This window comes from Xyrauchen texanus, chromosome 7 (assembly GCF_025860055.1).
Source record: "Xyrauchen texanus isolate HMW12.3.18 chromosome 7, RBS_HiC_50CHRs, whole genome shotgun sequence".
NCBI lineage: Eukaryota > Metazoa > Chordata > Actinopteri > Cypriniformes > Catostomidae > Xyrauchen > Xyrauchen texanus.
The window spans coordinates 46,484,526-46,503,103 of NC_068282.1; the positions used below are offsets into that span (position 1 = coordinate 46,484,526).

The following is an 18,578-nucleotide window of genomic DNA, read 5'->3' on the forward strand; positions in this document are numbered from 1 at the left end:
CTTGCCTTGCCAAGTCTGCATTTGTTTGGTGGCACACAGAGGACCAACAGCATATTAGGCAGGTGGGCATAATATTTTGGCTAATCAGTGTATATGGGACCTGACAGCAAACCCAGAATGAATGAGTGAATCAAAATGCTGTCACTCTTTTTCTTTGAAGACTTCAGCACCTCTGGGAGATGTAATTCTATAATGTGCTATGGCAGGTTGAGCAGTACACGTGTGTTTTTCTCAGCAGCACACACAGAAAGAGAGAGGAGGAGAGAGAGAGAGAGAGAGAGAGAGAGAGAGAGAGAGAGAGAGAGATGATGAATTTAAGGATTCGTCAGTCTTCTGTTGCAGCACTGTACAAAATATGTGTGAAGGCAAGACTGCAAATGCAAATAAAACCCATCACAATGTAACCTCTCTCTCTCTCTTACAGTCCTTTCCCCACTCTCCTCTCGCTCTACATTACGTAATGTTATTTGACAGACTAAGCACTTCATAATCACATGACCACAGCAAGGAGAGCCTGAGTGATTTTCTCATGAAACGCACAATCGCAATAAAGCCACATTAATCCTTCACACACACACACACACACACACACACACACACACACACACACACACACACACACACACACACACACACACACACACACACACACACACACACACACACACACACACTCTCGCTCTCCCTCTCTCTCTCCATCCTTCCTGTGTCCCTCTTATTTCTCCTCTTATATAGTTCTCCTCGCTTAGTTTTTCATGCATACATACAAACACACACACGCACATGCAGCTAGTTTTTCTGTGTATTGCTGCACAATTGCATCAGAATGTGACCTTGATGGCTGGGCATCCATTAACTATGGCTCATTTCATTCAGACACATAAACATGGATATGTTCAACACCAAACAATCACATGTGTCTGAATCTCTAATATTAAACCATTACAGTTCTCTAGTTTAGCGGTTTAAAATAATGTCTGGCTAGCCTCAGCGTCAGACAGCACTCCCACGCACCATTTATGGACCATCTTATGCATATGGTATGCAAAAATGGCAAGAGCGTATATAAAACTGTAGTATAAATCTGATTGGCCAGATGTTGTTGGCCAGAATAAGCCACAATGTGGACCATAATTCATTTGGATAGTCAGAACTCTGGCTATGCACCACATTCGTGTCAAAACAAGTTAACTCTAGCATTAAATTGAAACTTTATATACTTTGTCCTGATATATCTTTATGTGATTATTAAAAGTTAGACTGATATTAGACTTGACCAATATTTTTACAAATATTCACTTACTGGTCTTAATCGGTTATCAGTTTTTTATTACAGGGTCTAAGGCCACATCCACACTTATGTGTATTGGGCAACAACAATAAAAACTAAATTTCCTAACATACTTTTTTTCCACATTGTGCTACTAGAGAGCATTTTCGCTTTTAGTGGAGAAAACTTGTTTAAATTTATAAAATTAACAAAATCAATGTAATTTCAACAATTTTTCCACCCTAAATCTCAATCCAAATAGAAACATTCCACTTTGCCATAATTGACTTCATTTATCAGAAATAAAACCAGAATTAAAAATTAGTACTGCAAATTGGTTATTGGCGGGCCCGTTTCTGAGAATTCTGAGCGAATTCCTACTAAAATATATATATATATATATATTAATAATAAATTGCAACCTTTCTAATGTTTTCGCTAGTATATTTGTTCAATTTGATGCATCTGAGGTGAAGAGAAGCATCAGGTTTTTTTTGTTTTTTTTTTTAAACAAAAATATGTCTGGAAATGCTAAGGACTGTCTAGACCAGGGGTCAGCAACCTTTTTAACATGGATTGACATTAAATATTTTCCTGGTCAATGGCTGTGCCAACAACTAATAGCTAAACACTATTAAAGTGTGACTAGATTCATGCTGCAAGCCATTCGCACATCATAAGCCGATCAACTATTTAGCCCTTTTCGGTAAATCGCAACTGCAAAAACATAAAAACTTAATTTCCAGGTTTCAATTCATATTTTAAATAGACTCTTTTTAATCCCACGATGAGGATTTATGTATTCTCGGGATGCAGGCTATCATCCGTGCAGCCTGACCAAAGCAATGTGGGCATTTTTACTCGTGCGATTAACTGAAAATGAAGCGTTCCCGGCTCGTGATGTGCGAATGACTTGCAAGCACGAATCTATTGGGTATAGTGCAGTCTCGTCACATTTCAACTTTTTGTTTAGCCTCCCATTCAGCTCAAGGAAACACGCTACATGATCATGAGGAAGAGTTAAATCAAGATGTAGATTGGAATGCAGGAGTGGCATTACATATAAATAAAATAGTCTACTCCTCACTCCCCGTTGCTGGTGTGCCAGTGATTACCACTTTGCGTGCCAGTGCACCTCTGGTCTAGACAAAGAGATTGATGTGTTCAATTACTAATAGTCTAGCTGATCCCACAAAAGCTCAATGGGGTTAAGATCCATAACACTCTTTTCCAATGATCTGTTGTCCAATGTCTGTTTTTCTTTGCCCACTCTAACCTTTTCTTTTTGTTTTTCGGTTTCAAAAGTGGTTTTTTCCTTTGCTATTCTTCCCATAAGTCCTGCACCCCTGAGTCTTCTCTTTACTGTTATACATGAAACTGGTGTTGAGCAGGTAGAATTCAATGAAGCTGTCAGCGGAGGACATGTGAGGCGTCTATTTCTCAAACTAGAGACTCTGATGTACTTATCCTTTTGTTTAGTTGTACATCTGGTCTTCCACATCTCTTTCTGTTCTTGTTAGAGGCAGTTGTCCTTTGACTTTGAAGACTGTTGTGTACACCTTTGTTTGAAATCTTCAGTTTTTCCTGGCAATTTCAAGCACTGTATAGACTTCATTCCTCAAAACAATGATTGACTGATGAGTTTCTAGAGAAAGCCGTTTCTTTTTTGCCATTTTTGACCTAATATTGACCTTTAGACATGTCAGTCTATTGCATAGTGATGGCAACTCAAAAACACAAAGACAAAGTTAAGCTTCATTTAATGAACCAAATATCTTTCAGCTGTGTTTGATATAATGGCAAACAATTTTCTAGTACCAAATTAGCAATTTAGCATAATTACTCAAGGACAAGGTGTTGGGAGTGATGGCTGCTGGAAATGGGGCCTGTCCAGATTTCATAAAAAATGACTTTTTTCATATAGTGATGGAGCTGTTTTTTACATCAGTAATGTCCTGACTATACTTTGTGATCAGTTGACTACAACTTTGGTGAATTTAAGCAACAATTTCCTTCCAAAACAGCAAAATCTGAACATTGTTCCAAACTTTTGGCTGCCAGTGTATATAAATATATATTTATTTTTTTTCTGAGATGACAGTAATCAAGTGGGTAGGGGGAAAATTAACTTTCTACTTTGTTTTGTTAAACATGCAAAATCTGTATAAAAGATCAATTCAAAATAAAGAACTATGTATAAAAGAAAAAAACAAAAGTGTTCTAAAACCTTTGAACGGTGATGCATAATATAGTAATCTTGGTCGAAACTGAACAGAACACATCTTTTTTTTCACTACATATTTCCTTTCATTTTAATGAATGGGCATTTGCTGTCAGCCATGCTAAACCACGCCCCCAGCATTGTGTGTGTGTTTGTCAAGACTGCAGAACAGACATTATGGAAGAAGAATACCAATACAAATGGCTCAGCATTTATTTGTGCATTAAATTACACATACTACATGACCTATGTATTTGTGGATGGAATTGTGAGCATAGAAACCCGTATGTTTGTGCAGTCTTCTGGTGTCAGGATTTGCGAATTGAGCGCCTGTGGATCTGCAGCGCACATGTGTGGATCAGTTGCCAGTGGATTCCTGTTTGCATTTGTCTATCGGTTGCGTGCAAGTGTTCTGGCCACTCATGATAGTCAACATTGTGCAACCACAGACACAGAAGATTCTACGCATTTATGTGTGGAACCATCATAGCTTTCGTAAGCCATTGAGAGGAGAAAAGATAGAAACTCTTCATTCCCCTAAAAAATGTGTTTGAACGGGACAGTCGTTCCCCCACGACTCAGCCCCCAATTAATTTCCAGCCCTGGTTAGCGGACATGTATCGGTCATAAAAAAAACATGATGTCAGTCGATCTCTGGTGATTAGTCACTTGTATATATTATTCAGTGTTTCCTCATGCTGAGTGAGGACAATGGATGTTTGGCTAGCTGTCAATCTATTTAAAAATATCAGTTTGACTGATATTTCTTTATAGATATTCACTTTTCTACATAATGCGGTGTGCCCCAAGGGTCCGTTTTAGGCCCTCTTCTCTTTTCAATTTATATGCTCCCCTTGGGTGCCATTTTTGAGAAATATAAGATCTCCTACCACTGCTATGCTGACGATAAACTAACAGAAATTATCCTTTGGACGTGCTATACCAAATTTTTTGCAATTAAAAGAAAGCAAAAGCGAAATTCTGATTTTAGGCACCTCCAGGTCTCCATCTGTTTTTAATTTAGGTTCACTTTCTGCCAGTGTTCAACCTCATGTAAGAAATCTTGGAGTTACATTTGATTCGTCACTAAATTTTGAGAAACAAATCAGTATATTGGTAAAGGGCAGTTTCTTTTATCAGAGATCGGTTGTGAAATTAAAAGAAATTCTACCCCCAAATGATTTGGAGACTGTAATCCACATTCTCATAACATCACGCCTGGACTACTGTAATTCCCTATACGGTGGCCTGCCTCAAATTGCGATCTTTCACCTGCATATTGTCCAAAATGCTGCAGCGAGACTTCTTACCGAACTAAAAAGAGGGATCACAATTTTAGAGACTTTACATTGGCTTCCTGTAAAGTTTAGAATTGATTTTTAAATTGCTGTTATCTGGTGTTGCACCAAAATACATTAGTTACCTTCTGATTCCTTACTGTCCCCAAAGGGCACATAGGTCTATTAATCAGCTTCTCTTAACTGTCCCACGTTATCACTGTAAAACTAAGGTTGGTCGGGCCTTCTCTGCTGCAGCACCTAAACTTTGGAACAGTCTGCCCGTAAACGTGAGGTTTGCTCCTTCACAAGCCAGTTTTAAATCAGCTCTTAAATCTTATTTGTTCTTTCTGGCTTTTGATTAAGATTAGTTTAAGGGTTTTATGTCTATGTTTTCTGATTGCAATTTATTTATTGTGTATATATTGTACACTGCATGTTTTCCTTTAATGCTTTCTTTTTATATGCTCAACGTTTTATTGTACAGCACTTCGGTGCAACTTCGTTGCTTTTAAATGTGCTATAGAAATACATTTTGAATTGACTTGATAATCAGTTAACAGCTTCTTATTATAGTGTCTAAGGACACATCCACACTTATACACCAATGGCTGAAAATCTGTTAAACATTTCCTAATGTCAACGTTTTTCAAAGTATGTGGTAATGGGGAGAGTTTTCAAAATTTTCAGTTTTCGATAGAGAAAAACAGCATTTCCTGTGGATGAGGAAACACTTTACTTTGTCATAACTGACATAATTTGTCAATAATATTAGTCTTGTTAATATAATTATAATATTCACAGTGACGTGCACAGACAGACATATATATATATATATATATACACACACACACACGTATATGCTGTACATAAGCTTTTACATTTTTCCTTAAATCACAAATAATATCCTATTCTCCCAAAAAGTACCATGGTAATACACTTGTTTATTTATTTATTTTCAGACATGGTCTGTGATAACATGTCATAGTAAAACCATGGTATTTTTTAAAGCACCTTAGATTACCATGGCAGTATCATGAAATACAAACATGATCAATCATACAGTACCATGGCTTTACCCTCGTAACATGGTGCACGGTGCGAAGGCGCGATGACAAATTGCGAGCGTGAGGCGATCAACTGTATTCCATAAATGCTACAGGGTTCTTGAATAACGTATAACATGCGAGTAAAGGCAGCTGGTGGAGTTTCTGGTTCCCCCTAGGGTATGATAGTGCCCCCCTAGGGAGTTGGTGCCCTACTCAGACTGCGTAATATGCGTATAGGGAGCTGCAGTATTGTGGTAGCATAATTGTATTTCTCTGTAAGTGATTAGTCTAATGGCTTATTAGTTTCAACAAAACCAAATAGGCTTTGGCTGAACCTGACAGCTCCTTCATGTTTTATGTCAATATTCTACAAAAGACGAATTAAATGTATATCACTGAAAGAGACGCGCCCGCTCCCATTATAACTAATAAATCTGTCTACACCAGTGGTATGCAATGTCAGAAATGCAGTAACAATCAAGTATTATTCTTTTGATGAACTTATAATCACAATAAATAGAGTGGACTTTTTATGAGGAAAAGACACTTCGGTGTCTGGGGAAAATTCAAAACGGCATTTTTTGCTTCCTTGAAACTCACTCCCATAGGAGGGGATGCCGCTCGAAAGCTCGTTGAAAACAAAAGTGAGAAAATGAATCTTTTCTTGTAGAGCCCTTCCATAAGACTCTTAGCAAAGGGTACATTCATGAAGTCTGCACTTCAAAATGAATAGGGCATAGGGAGGATCACTTGCAATTGGAATCCGCCCCCGATCTGCAGTAGCGCATGCTCTTAAAGGCACATCCGCTGAATTTCACTGAATTGATTTCAGTCCACTGGTTAGTCCAGTTATGAGTCTATTAATTAGTCGCTTGGCTTGATTGGGACAAAGTAAGGTGGCTTTTGATGTTAATCAAGGAATTTATTCAGTACATGTGTTTCCACTGTAGTTTATGTGCAGGTCTTCTTGCCGAATAAAACAAAAATGATCGTAAACGTTTTTAAGCGCATTTTGGACATTTTATTGCCATTTTTGTGTTTCCATCCAGCACTTAAAATTCCCATAATTTCCCAAAATTCACATAAAAATATCTGGATGAAAACCCATCTAGTCAGAGGGTTAAACTGATTAATGATCACAGCTGGTTTACAGTAAAGCCATGGCAGGTCTACCTGGTGGGTGGTTTCTCAAAATCCACATCAAGACATCTCTCATAGGAACCGATGAAGACCTCCAACCAGAGTTTCAGGTAGTCTGGGTCCTTCTATGGGTTTAAAAAAAAAAAGATAGAAAGGAAAGTATTAATCATGGAGAGAATCATTAATGGAGATATGATTTATTGCTAGGTGTGCCTCAGAGTTAGTTATCTAAGGTGTGTCCAGATGTTTCAGGTGAGAGGGTGGATAATCTCGAGTGCTGCACGAGGCACCTGACGACCAACAAACCTGCCTGATCACATTCCAAAATGAACAGACAAAGTGATAGACATTCCAACATTCCTGATAAGATGGTACATTGACCAGAAAATAAATCTGCTTGGAAACGCTCAAACACAATCCCTTTCACACAGATTATTATGGAAAGAATTCCAGCAACATTCCAGAACTAAACATTCATCAATAACCAGAGCCAATCTGATGAGTGAGGAGTGTGTCTTGGTTATGAATGTGTGCGTTTATGAAGACAGTAAGTCTTAGAGAAACATGAAAAACTCTAATTGCTGTAGCTGGAGTTTATCCCGACTGAAAGTGGCCATTTGTGTGGTCAATGTTTAAGCAGTGTTACCAGCAAGCAATGACTCCAGAACAGGAAATCATGCTCAAAAATTCCTCTCTATGATATCATCAGAACAGACGCGTGCCCATGCCAAAACAATTCATAATATGCTAACCATTAATAGATAAGAAAAATACCACACCGAAAGGTGTTTTATTTATGTTTTCAAGTAAATACGCAGTAAATGGGCGTGTTTATGTGTGTGTAAAAGAAAAGCCCCATTCATGCGGCATCCAGAGCAGACATGGATGTCTACTGAGGTCTGGATCTGGCTAGAGGTGGCACACCCAGTTTATTTACAGTCATCACCGCAGAATGGGAACTGCCTAGCCCTGATGCCCTCTCCAGCTGGGTGATGGTTGATTTGGCCATTCAGTATTTTTCACTCAAGTTCCCAATTAATGATGGAGGCTGTTTTCTAAAGTGGCAAACAATAATGTTTAGTAGTCTGTTGTGTCATGTTGTATTGCAGCTTTTGAGTTTGTTCATGCTTCTACACACAAGTCCTACACAATTAAAATACACTGTAACTTTCAAACTCAAAACGTGCAGTCCAAAAGCTCAAAAACAACATGTTGTAAATTCCCATTTACCCCAACAAATGATCATCCATTTTTACAATGATGGCAACTGGGTGATCAGAAACATGACCCGCCCAGTCAGCCTTCTAACAAGAAAACTTTTACCTGTTCTCGTCACAAGCAATAATGTTTTTTAATAGTCATTACCAACGGTAATAAGCTACAAAACATTTTTGGTCTCTATTTCTGTTGTGTCGTGCTGGATAACCCCGCCCACAGTGCAATCTGATTGGTACAAAATCTTGAGAATTTGTACAACACATATCTGTACAACTTTTGTCTCTTACAGTGTATTTTGTGTCCAAAGACAAGATCCAGGCACACCATTTTCATTTAATTTCTCTTTTCTATTATTTACAGTCAACTGGTGAGCGAAACATTAATTCTAATAAAATTACAGCAACTTCTCTCTCATTAATAAATGTACGATGTTCTCATGCAACCAGAAGCATTTGCTCACAGAGCTGCTGGTTCTCTTAAAGAGACAGTACCATTTTAAAACTTGTTATCCCAATCAATGTAAACTCAATTTTATATTTAGTGCATATAAAAACATTTAACTAAATGTAGTAAGTGTAATAAATGTGTAAATACATACATATTTAAAAAGGCACAATCATACATCATGATTAATTATATTTTAACTTCAGAAAACACTGTAAATATAAAAGATTTTAACAAATATGCTCATGCAGCATCTATGCAGGGGTTTGTTAACACATTTAAATGTATATATTTATAATATAATTATTAAATAATTGTTACATATATGGATATATAGTAGGCGTCGTTACTGAAATTTTTAGACGGATTGGGTATCGGTCCGACGTGTTCATTACTGTCAAGTAGTCCACTTTAGTTTAGTCCGAGTCAAGCCTGAGTCTTTAAACAATCGAGTCAGAGTCCAAAAGGGGCAGAGTCCATAACAGGCAGAGTCCGAGTTGAACGAATCTGAATCTGATTAAGATTGTAACCATAAACTCAACATAAAAATTTTAAGCTTATTTTAACCTTCACAACTAATTTGCAGATTTGGGGAACGTACTTTTTTAAAGTGTACTTACGTTATTGATATTTCTGGATGAGAGCAGCAGAGCACATCTGGCTAATGGCGATCGCTTTCCCACACACATACAGCAAGGGCGTGGGAGCTAAAAAAGTACATTGAAAGAGTGCGCACTGCTGTTCTCAGCCAGAATAAATGGCCTGCGTGTAGTCCTGTTGCAAATACTTTACAGGCGCTCTTGCGATTACAAACATCAGACCACGAGGGGGCTATAGAGATTTTCAGAATCAGAATTTGACTCTGTGGTCCAGTGTTTTATGAAGTCAAAAAGCCATCCCAACATGTCCAAAATGACTGGATATCCATAGCTAGTTGCGGCATCTCCGCTATTTTAATCGAATGGAGGGGACGAAGGGTCGTAAATATGATTGTAAAATCGAATCTAACTTGTTTGACAAGACTCTCCTCAAATTGTTGCTCCGCCATGATAGTTGTTGACTGTAAACAGAAAATCCATTCTAGCGCCCCCTTACAGCAACGCAGAGAATGCAGCGCATACTTGCGTTGAGTTATGAATTGAGTGCGGACACATTTCATTATGCAACGCTGCGTGTAATCGAGTTTGTGTAGTAAGGTGTGTCTGCATTCGAGTATTTGCGTGAAGTATGTTTGGGGCTTTAGAGGCAATTTTGAAATCCCGGAGGGACACTTTTTCAGGTCTGAAAATGAGAACATATGATTACCCTATGTAACGTTATTTGTTTGTTTATTTGTTTGTTTTTCATTGCATCACAAGTGCCATGGACTCGACCGGACTCGGGAAAGAAATTACAAGTCCGTAAGGCTCGAGTCAAGTCCGATTAAAGTCTCGGTGCATCCCTAATCATAATTATAAATCCAATTTTATGAAATATGAACTGATAGAATGTGGAATTTGTACATTTTGAAAAAAAAAAAAAAGAGCTAAATTGTGATTTAAGTAATGAAAAGTGAAATATAAAATAAAATGTAAAATCCATCCCAATATTTTTAGAAGTCGTATGTATGAATACTATAGATAAATGAAGACGCCCCTTCTCGATTGGCTTAACAGGAATATCTAGGTTTCAGTTGCATTACGCTTACATGTCATCAAAAGTCTGGCGACTAAAAATATTAAATTTACTAGCCAATGGCGATTCTTTCTTCAAAATATCCGTAGAGGGTCATACATACAGTCTCATTCTGAGTGATCATTTCTAGTAGTCAACCGATACATCACAGAGGCGATAAATCGGCTGATTTTCTGACTTTTTTCATTATCGGCCATTAAAAAAAAAAAACATATCGAGGGGGCCTGCGTAGCTCAGCGAGTATTCACGCTGACTACCACCCCTGGAGTCGCGAGTTTGAATCCAGCCAGGTCTCCGAAACAACAACCAAATTGGCCGGTTGCTAGGGAGGGTAGAGTCACATGGGGTAACCTCCTCATGGTCACGATTAAGTGGTTCTCTCTCTCAATGGGGCACGTGGTAAGTTGATAGTGGATCACGGAGAATAGCATGAGCCTCCACATGTGTGATGCTGTGAAATCAAGATTGTAATGGACTGACTGGGCAAGCAAACGAAAGTAACGATTAGAGTTGTTCCACCAGAACAGTTTTTTGTCCGGAGTACAGTTAGCTAACCATGGTGATAAATCTGGGCCAGGCCATGTTCAAGTGGAAATGCTCCTGGTCTGGATCTATTGCACTCTGTACTCAGAACCGCTTGGCTACAGAAAACAGTGTGGGCATCCCACAAGAAACCATTTACTTTTTACACTCACTAATGCAGGGCATGTGACCCAGAGCCACTACACTGAGCTCACTTTCATCACATGACTCTGGTCACATGGTTTATTTAACATCATATAATAATTTGACTTCTAGCATGCAGTATTTTCTCTCTCCTGTTCCCTATAATTGCGCTAGCGTCCTCTCTTTAAGGGAATTTTCAGGGTTAAATAAAACTTTAGCTCTAGATTTGACAATTACCACCAGTTTAAACCCTGCTACCATTAGCCTGCTAGACTATCATTGCACATGCATTTCTGTATAAGCATTTTTTATCTGTTTACACAAACTATGGAAAGAGTCGAAATTTGCTTTACATGATTTACAAATAGACAGTCTTCGAATTTCTTCTGTTTTGTCTTATAGCTATATTATGTGTGGTTGCAATATTCAAAGATTGTTATAATCCTGCACAACAGGATCTCGACTTCCTGTGAGGTTCGGATCGGGACTGTTACCATGGAGAGGAGAGAGGTTTTTTGTGGGTGAGATAGCACAGCCCTGCCTAGTTACAACATGATTCAAATCTCTCTTTCTCACTATAACACATTTTCAGTAACTTTACTTCTGCTTCACCACATGAGCCACTATCTTGCAATACTTGTCTCATGCAATGTCTCATGCAATGTCTCATGCAATGTCTCATGCAATATTTTAATATTCCTCTGTCCTTAAAGGAATATTCAAGGTTCAATATTAGTTAAGCTCCATCGACAGCATTTGTGGCATAATATTGATTGCCACAAAAATGTATTTTGTCTGGTCTCTCCTTATCTTTAACAAAAGCAAGTGAGACACTTACAATGGAAGTGAATGGGGCCAATTTTTGAACGTTAAAATACTCACTTTTTTAAAAGTATAGCCAAAAGAGAAAAACAATATGCATGTTAACATGATTTTAGTGTGATAAAATCACGTACTAACCTTTTCTGTGTAAAGTTATATCCAATTTTACAACTTTGTTGCCATGACAATGTATTGTCACCAAACCCTAAAACCCTGAAATGTAAACATGACCATTTAAACAACTTTATAGCTCAAATAATTCACGAGGTTTAACATAGGGATTAATGTAAGTGTTTTTATAAAATTATAAACTTCACATTTCTACCTTTAAACCCTCAAAAAATTGGCCCCATTCACTTTCATTGTAAGTGCCTCACTGTAACCTTGATTTTTACTCTTTTTAATGAAAAGTAAGGACAAGTCAAAATGAATATTTGTGGTAATCAACATTATGCCACAAATGCTGTCGTCTGAGCTTAACTTGTATTGAACTTAGAATATTCCTTATACTTCAATTTTTGCGTGAACAATTCCTTTTAACCGTACCATTTTAATGAGAATTGCATGCATGTCTGTGTGTATAAATAGCATTCTAAAGCCCTCACAAGGGGACAAGCCCTGATCATCACAAGTCTTAAATAGGTCAAAGGTTACCACCAGGGGCGTAGCAGTCATTTTAAAAGTGGGGGGGGACACAGCTGTCAGTAGGTGGCTCTTACAGTGCAGCATTAATATATTATAGAATTATATTAATATATACACATTTTATTTACTTTTAATATTTGTAGTATTTTAAAGATTCAAGTATTGCAAATTGCAAAATTAAATAAAGGGCATCTTGAGGAACAATTGCTTTATTTGACACTTTATCTCACATATGACACTAAAAGACGGAGCACAAGCTAATCCTGAAAAAATAATTGAATACATTTCAATAATGACAATTGTGCATGCTATTCTGAGCTTGTGCATTGTGGGATTTAAACACTGTAAAAAAAGTCTGTAAAAATGCTACATAAATAAAACGACAAATGATTAACGAATATTAACTGTAAAATATACAGTAATTTGTTTATACATTTAAGACAATACAGTAGTTTTACAATCAAATGATATGAATAAATGATAAATGAATAAAACATTTTAGACATAAAAGTACGATATTCCTCTAATTAATGGTAAAAATTACATTGTTTATCAAGAGAGCACATTGACTTTTTACAGTAAATTATTGTTAAAATTACAGTAAAAAAAAAAAAAAACAACAATATTCGGGTGTTCCCACAAGTCCCTGCATGACCAATCATATTTCATTACATTTTATGGGAATAGTTATGTTTCTTCTTATTTTTAATATCAGTTACATACATTGGGATGCTCTGTTTTATATTTAATTTAGTTTAGTTAATTTTTATTTCACATGTTACCCTGATGGTGTTTAGTATTTGTGTGAGTGACACTGAGCACTGTCTCTACATTATTATTGTAGAGACATTATTGGTCATTGCTCCTGGAAGAGCCACTATTGGTGAACTTCATGTCATCATGTCCTTTTGTAATTACTATGGTGATTAACAATACATTAGAAAGTAAAAAGTAGATTTGTACAGTATTATAAGATAAATATCAAGTTTGACTTTTATTTACTGTTAATTTGACAGATAATGTTTTTTTTAAAGTACCATCGTGGTTATGTAAATTACAACAGCTTAAAACTGTAAAATTCACAGGTTGTTCGGTAAAGTTATTTTACATTTATTTATACTGTATTTATTCTGGCATCCACAGCTAGATAAATGAGTAGGGCTGGTATAAACGATTATTTTTTAAACGATTAATCTAGCGATTTATTTTTTCGATGCATCGATTAATCTAACAATTCATTTTTTTCCCAGTCCGATTCGATTTCGATTCGATTAATCGACTTGTGACAACACCGGTAATACCGGTTTCATCGGAGGTGGGGGTGTATAAAATGTAAAGAAAAATTGCCGGGAGTTTGATTGACTGGCGATCTGATCAATCAATCATAATAAGCCATTTTTGTCCGACAAAGTAGTCAGGAGAGAGAAGATTCACATCGGTGGATTTGAATTTGAATAATGGATTGTAGGCTACTGTACTGACATCTTTCCGCGGATAAAACGACAGTCCTTCTGATGTAGGCTACATTCATGTTTAGCCTATTTGATGCTATAAATTAACCAAGGAAAAGATGATCGGTTCACGCGCAGCTTTAACTGAGGCAATCTGTCACGACACATTAAAGAGCCACAAAATAGTAGGCCTATTTATGGTTTAATTTTCTTTGAATGACCAAATTTGAAAGTTGAGATCCGATGAATCGACACACATATTTTGCGTCGACGTATTTTTTGCGTCGACGTCATCGAGACGCGTTGTCCCAGCCCTATAAATGAGCATTGTTGAAAAGAAACTTTGTAGAAATGAACGGAGCCCTGTTGATTAGACTGTCTGACAGGCGGTCTATTACGTAAGGTTTGTTTCAGCTCATGAAACTCAAGTGTGATTGGCTGGGTGGTCGCTCAATCAACCCAAAGTAACAAAAAACAAAGAATACTGTATACAGATCCACCATTTGGACTCTGTATTGGTTTACCTAGGAAAAATGCGGGGGACAAAAATCACCTTTTTAAAGAGTGAGGGGGTTGTTACCCCCACGTCCCCCGAGGCTGCTACGCCCTTGCTACCTCACAAATAACTCCATCCCATTCACAAAACAACTGCCGCTGTCACACTGAAATGATGAAAGTGTGTACAGTGAACTCTCCACAGTCTCATTATCTCAGAGGGGTGTGTGTGTGTGTGTGTGTGTGTGTGTGTGTGTGTGTGTGTGTGTGTGTGTGTGTATGGGTGTGTGTGTATGGGTGTGTGTGTATGGGTGTGTGTGTGTGTATGGAGCCACTACCGTAATCAGGAAACACATGGCCAAGCTTCTATTAAACTGCTCAAGTAAAAAGACCATATGAAAAGAGAGCCCTTTCAACATCCATGCCTAGTTCCAACATGTTGACACGGGAAGTCGGCATGTTGTTTCCGAAAGTTCCGGAACCCAAGGATCGGCCACATTATGCTGACTCACAGACAAATGGCATGTCCTATCAGAAATTTTCACATTGGCTCAGGTGTGTTTAAGTTCCCCTGTGACGCAACCATAAGCGTGCTGCATTACTCATAGATATACATACGTAGATGCCACATTCGGCTGGTTCTGTAACATCAACCATGGCACCATCTTGGAACGTCAACCAGGAGAGCTGTTTGAATGTAAATGAATGGAGAAGAAGCCTCAGACCGCTGCATAAACTGCTTTTGTGTGGAAAGAATTCATCATGTAATGAATTGACTGACTGGGTTAGCTATAGGAAAAAAAAAACTGTTTTAGTAAAGTTTAAGTGAGGATTTTTTATATCATCTAAAATATTGTCCAATGTTTATGGAAAAGCAGATGATCTGAAAGTTGGCTGGAAAAAGACAATAGACTTTTGCAGACCGTATCTGTCAATTTACATTCATGTGTTGACGGACAGCTCTTGACACATCCAATATGGCAGACGCGCCGACTTATCACTATCCATAGAAACAGCTGCTAATATGGTATCTACGTATAGATATCTATTGCGTCAGCAGAGTGGGAGACCCCGGTTCAGATCTCGCATTGAAACCAGGAAGTAATCGCGTTCAACATAATCAGTTTGGAGGTTGCATTTTTCACTCTAAAATTTAATTTTTACTCCACTGATGGTTAGGTTTAGGTTTTGTTTAATACAAAATAAGTCAATACAGAAGCACTATCGTTGTGGAATAAGCAGAGCCAGAGATGCTGCTCCGCTTAAGCAAAACTTGAGCATCTTAAAAGGAAACACTCCGGCGTCACATCTTTAATGCAGTTCTACAGTATTTACTGCGTTATAGCTTTATTAAAGTTCAAATAATAATGAAGCAGGTTATGTAAATAACTACAAACTCCAAAACTGGAATTTTACTGTGCAGTCAGCGCCTATACTATGATTTGTGTGAAGTGTCCCGATCGAAGGCAGAGAGATTGAAAATGCAGCTGGCTGATGCGTCCCTCGAGCATGCATACTTTTTGCTCACGACTTATTCAATCATAATATAAACTCAGCAAAAAAAAAGAAACGTCCCCTTTTCAGGACACTGCATTTTAAAGATAATTTTGTTAAAACCCAAATAACTTCAAACTTCACAGATTTGTTATTGTAAAGAGTTTAAACAATGTTTTCCATGCTTGTTCAATGAACCATAAACAACAAATGAACAAGCACCTGTGGAACAGTTGTTAAGACACTAACAGCTTACAGACAGAAGGCAATTAAGGTCACAGTTATAAAAACTTAGGACACTAAAGAGACCTTTCTACTGACTCTGAAAAACACCAAAAGAAAGATGCCCAGGGTCTCTGCTCATCAACGTGAACGTGCCTTAGTCATGCTGCATGGAGGCATGAGGACTGCAGATGTGGCCAGGGCAATAAATTGCAATGTCCGTACTGTGAGACACCCAAGACAGCGCTACAGGGTGACAGGAAGGACAGCTGATCGTCCTCGCAGTGGCAGACCACGTGTAACAACACCTGCACAGGATCGGTACATCTGAAAATCACACCTGCGGGACAGGTACAGGATGGCAACAACAACTGCCAAGTAATACCAGGAATGCACAACCCCTCCATCAGTGATCAGACTGTCCGCAATAGGCTGAGAGAGGCTGGACTGAGGGCTTTTAGGCCTGTTGTGAGGCAAGTCCTTACCAGACATCATTAGAAACAATGTCGCCTATGGAGTTTGTGTCACTGTGCATTTTTTACTGTGAAGCAAATCGGCAATAATTGCTTACGTGCGCTGAACGCTTTATTTACACTAAACTGGCGCATACTGCATGCAGCGTTTTTTATTATTATCTGCGGTAGCAGCATCTCAGTCTCCGCAAGGCTCCGCAAAACATAATCATGTTTACTATATGGAAACTACAGTATTACTTTTGTAAACCATGGTTATTTGTATAAAAATCATGATATCTGCAAAGAAAACCATGGTGACAGCAGTCATGGTTACTACAATATTATTATAATAATTTGCTATGAATATATTTGTTTGGGTCTTTAACAAAAAAAAAATTTAATTACTAAATCAACATTTTAACGAAATACCTGCACTATTATGGAACATGTATCGACATAAAATGCATTTCAAATTCTGCAGCACAAACTGTATTTTCAATATTCGGAAGCAGTACATTACTATAGAAGGAACTTTGTTATACTGAAAATGGATACGAGGAATGTTGTGACACAGCTTGAGTGTTTTAATCATATGTGGAAATCACGCATCTTCGTCAGTGGAGTAGGGAAACATATCGTTGGCAATAAACACCCCAATAGCTTCAGTTATTGTTTAATGCTTGTCCGAATTAGCACCGAGTCACTGCTTAATAATTAAAGGGGGTGTGTGTAGTTTCGGCTCATCTTTCCCAGGTGATTTCGGTGTAAATGATCATACGTCGATGTATTACTAGTATACAGCACTCACGTCGAGCGTAGTGCCTGTATTGTAAACTTTTTCTACCCAATTTGGAATGCCCATTTGTCAATGTCCTCCAAGTCCTCATGGTGGCATAGTGACTTGCCTCAATCTGGGAGGTGGAGGATGAATCTTAGTTGCCTCCACGTCTGAGACCGTCAATCCGTGCATCTTATCATGTGGCTTGTTTAGCGTGTTACCGCGGAGACATAGCGCGTGTGGAGGCCCACACTATTCTCCGTGGCATCCACACATAACTCGCCACACGCCCCACCGAGAGCGAGAACCACACATTTTAGTGACCACGAGGAGGTTACCCAATGTGACTCTACCATCCCTAACAACAGGGCCAATTTGGTTGCTTAGGAGTCCTGGCTGGAGTCACTCAGCACGCCCTGGATTCGAACTCCCAACTCCAGGTTTGGTAGTCAGCGTCAATACTCGCCGAGCTACCTAGGCTCCCTTGACGTTCTTTGACCATATTTGTTGTAATTGACTGCAAAAAGGAAAAAGTTTCCAAACAGGAGACCTGAATAATGCAAGGGGCTTCTCTATCAGCGGCTCGTTTTGCCCATTTGCCATTTTCAACTACAAACAACGCTTGCAGAACAGGTATGTCATCAAGTTGACCCATGTGAAACACGGTCAGGTTGTAACTGTGCGTGTCTATTCGGTGCTCTAGATGAGTCATTAAATTTGAGGTGAACCGCGGTGCCAATGCTTACGAACCATGGGTGGAGATCTGTACGGTTAAGTATTTTTTCCTTTGATTCATTAAATGTCATTTAGAGGTATTTTTATTGTTAGCAAGCACATTTATTGCAACCTTTGAAGTCAGGCACAAGCTGAATAGTCTGTTAAGGACTAATGATTAATCATTGCAATAATCGCCCAGATAGTAGAATAATCATTCTAATAATCGTTAGATTAGCCGATTATCAAAATCATCTTTAGTTGTAGCCCTATTAGACAGCAAAGATGCAACCCTATGGCAGATGTTTTCCATCACAAATACCCACGTGACCGCCAACACTGAGCATTGGGACTCCAGCCCCTTTTCAAATGCTAATTGTTTTAATGGGGGTCATAACGAAAATTTCAGCATTTTCATTTACTTTGATGCGCATAGTACTCATCCCGTACCATGTTGGTTATAGACATGAATGATACCACAAATCATGTGGCTTACAGAGGTGTTCTATTATTTTTTAAAGCAATCAAACTTACTATTTCAGA

The 18,578-nt window shown here is 38.2% G+C and overlaps 1 protein-coding gene across 3 annotated transcripts in view; it reads right to left on the reverse strand.

Annotated features, from left to right (window-relative positions):
- nbeal1 (neurobeachin-like 1) overlaps positions 1 to 18,578 on the reverse strand; it is a 95,692-nt gene that overhangs the window by 72,165 nt on the left and 4,949 nt on the right. For all 3 annotated transcript variants that reach the window (XM_052130257.1, XM_052130256.1, XM_052130259.1), the window contains exon 3: positions 6,991 to 7,082. In XM_052130257.1, coding sequence (XP_051986217.1) covers positions 6,991 to 7,082 — 92 coding nt within the window. The remainder of the gene's footprint in view (positions 1 to 6,990; positions 7,083 to 18,578) is intronic.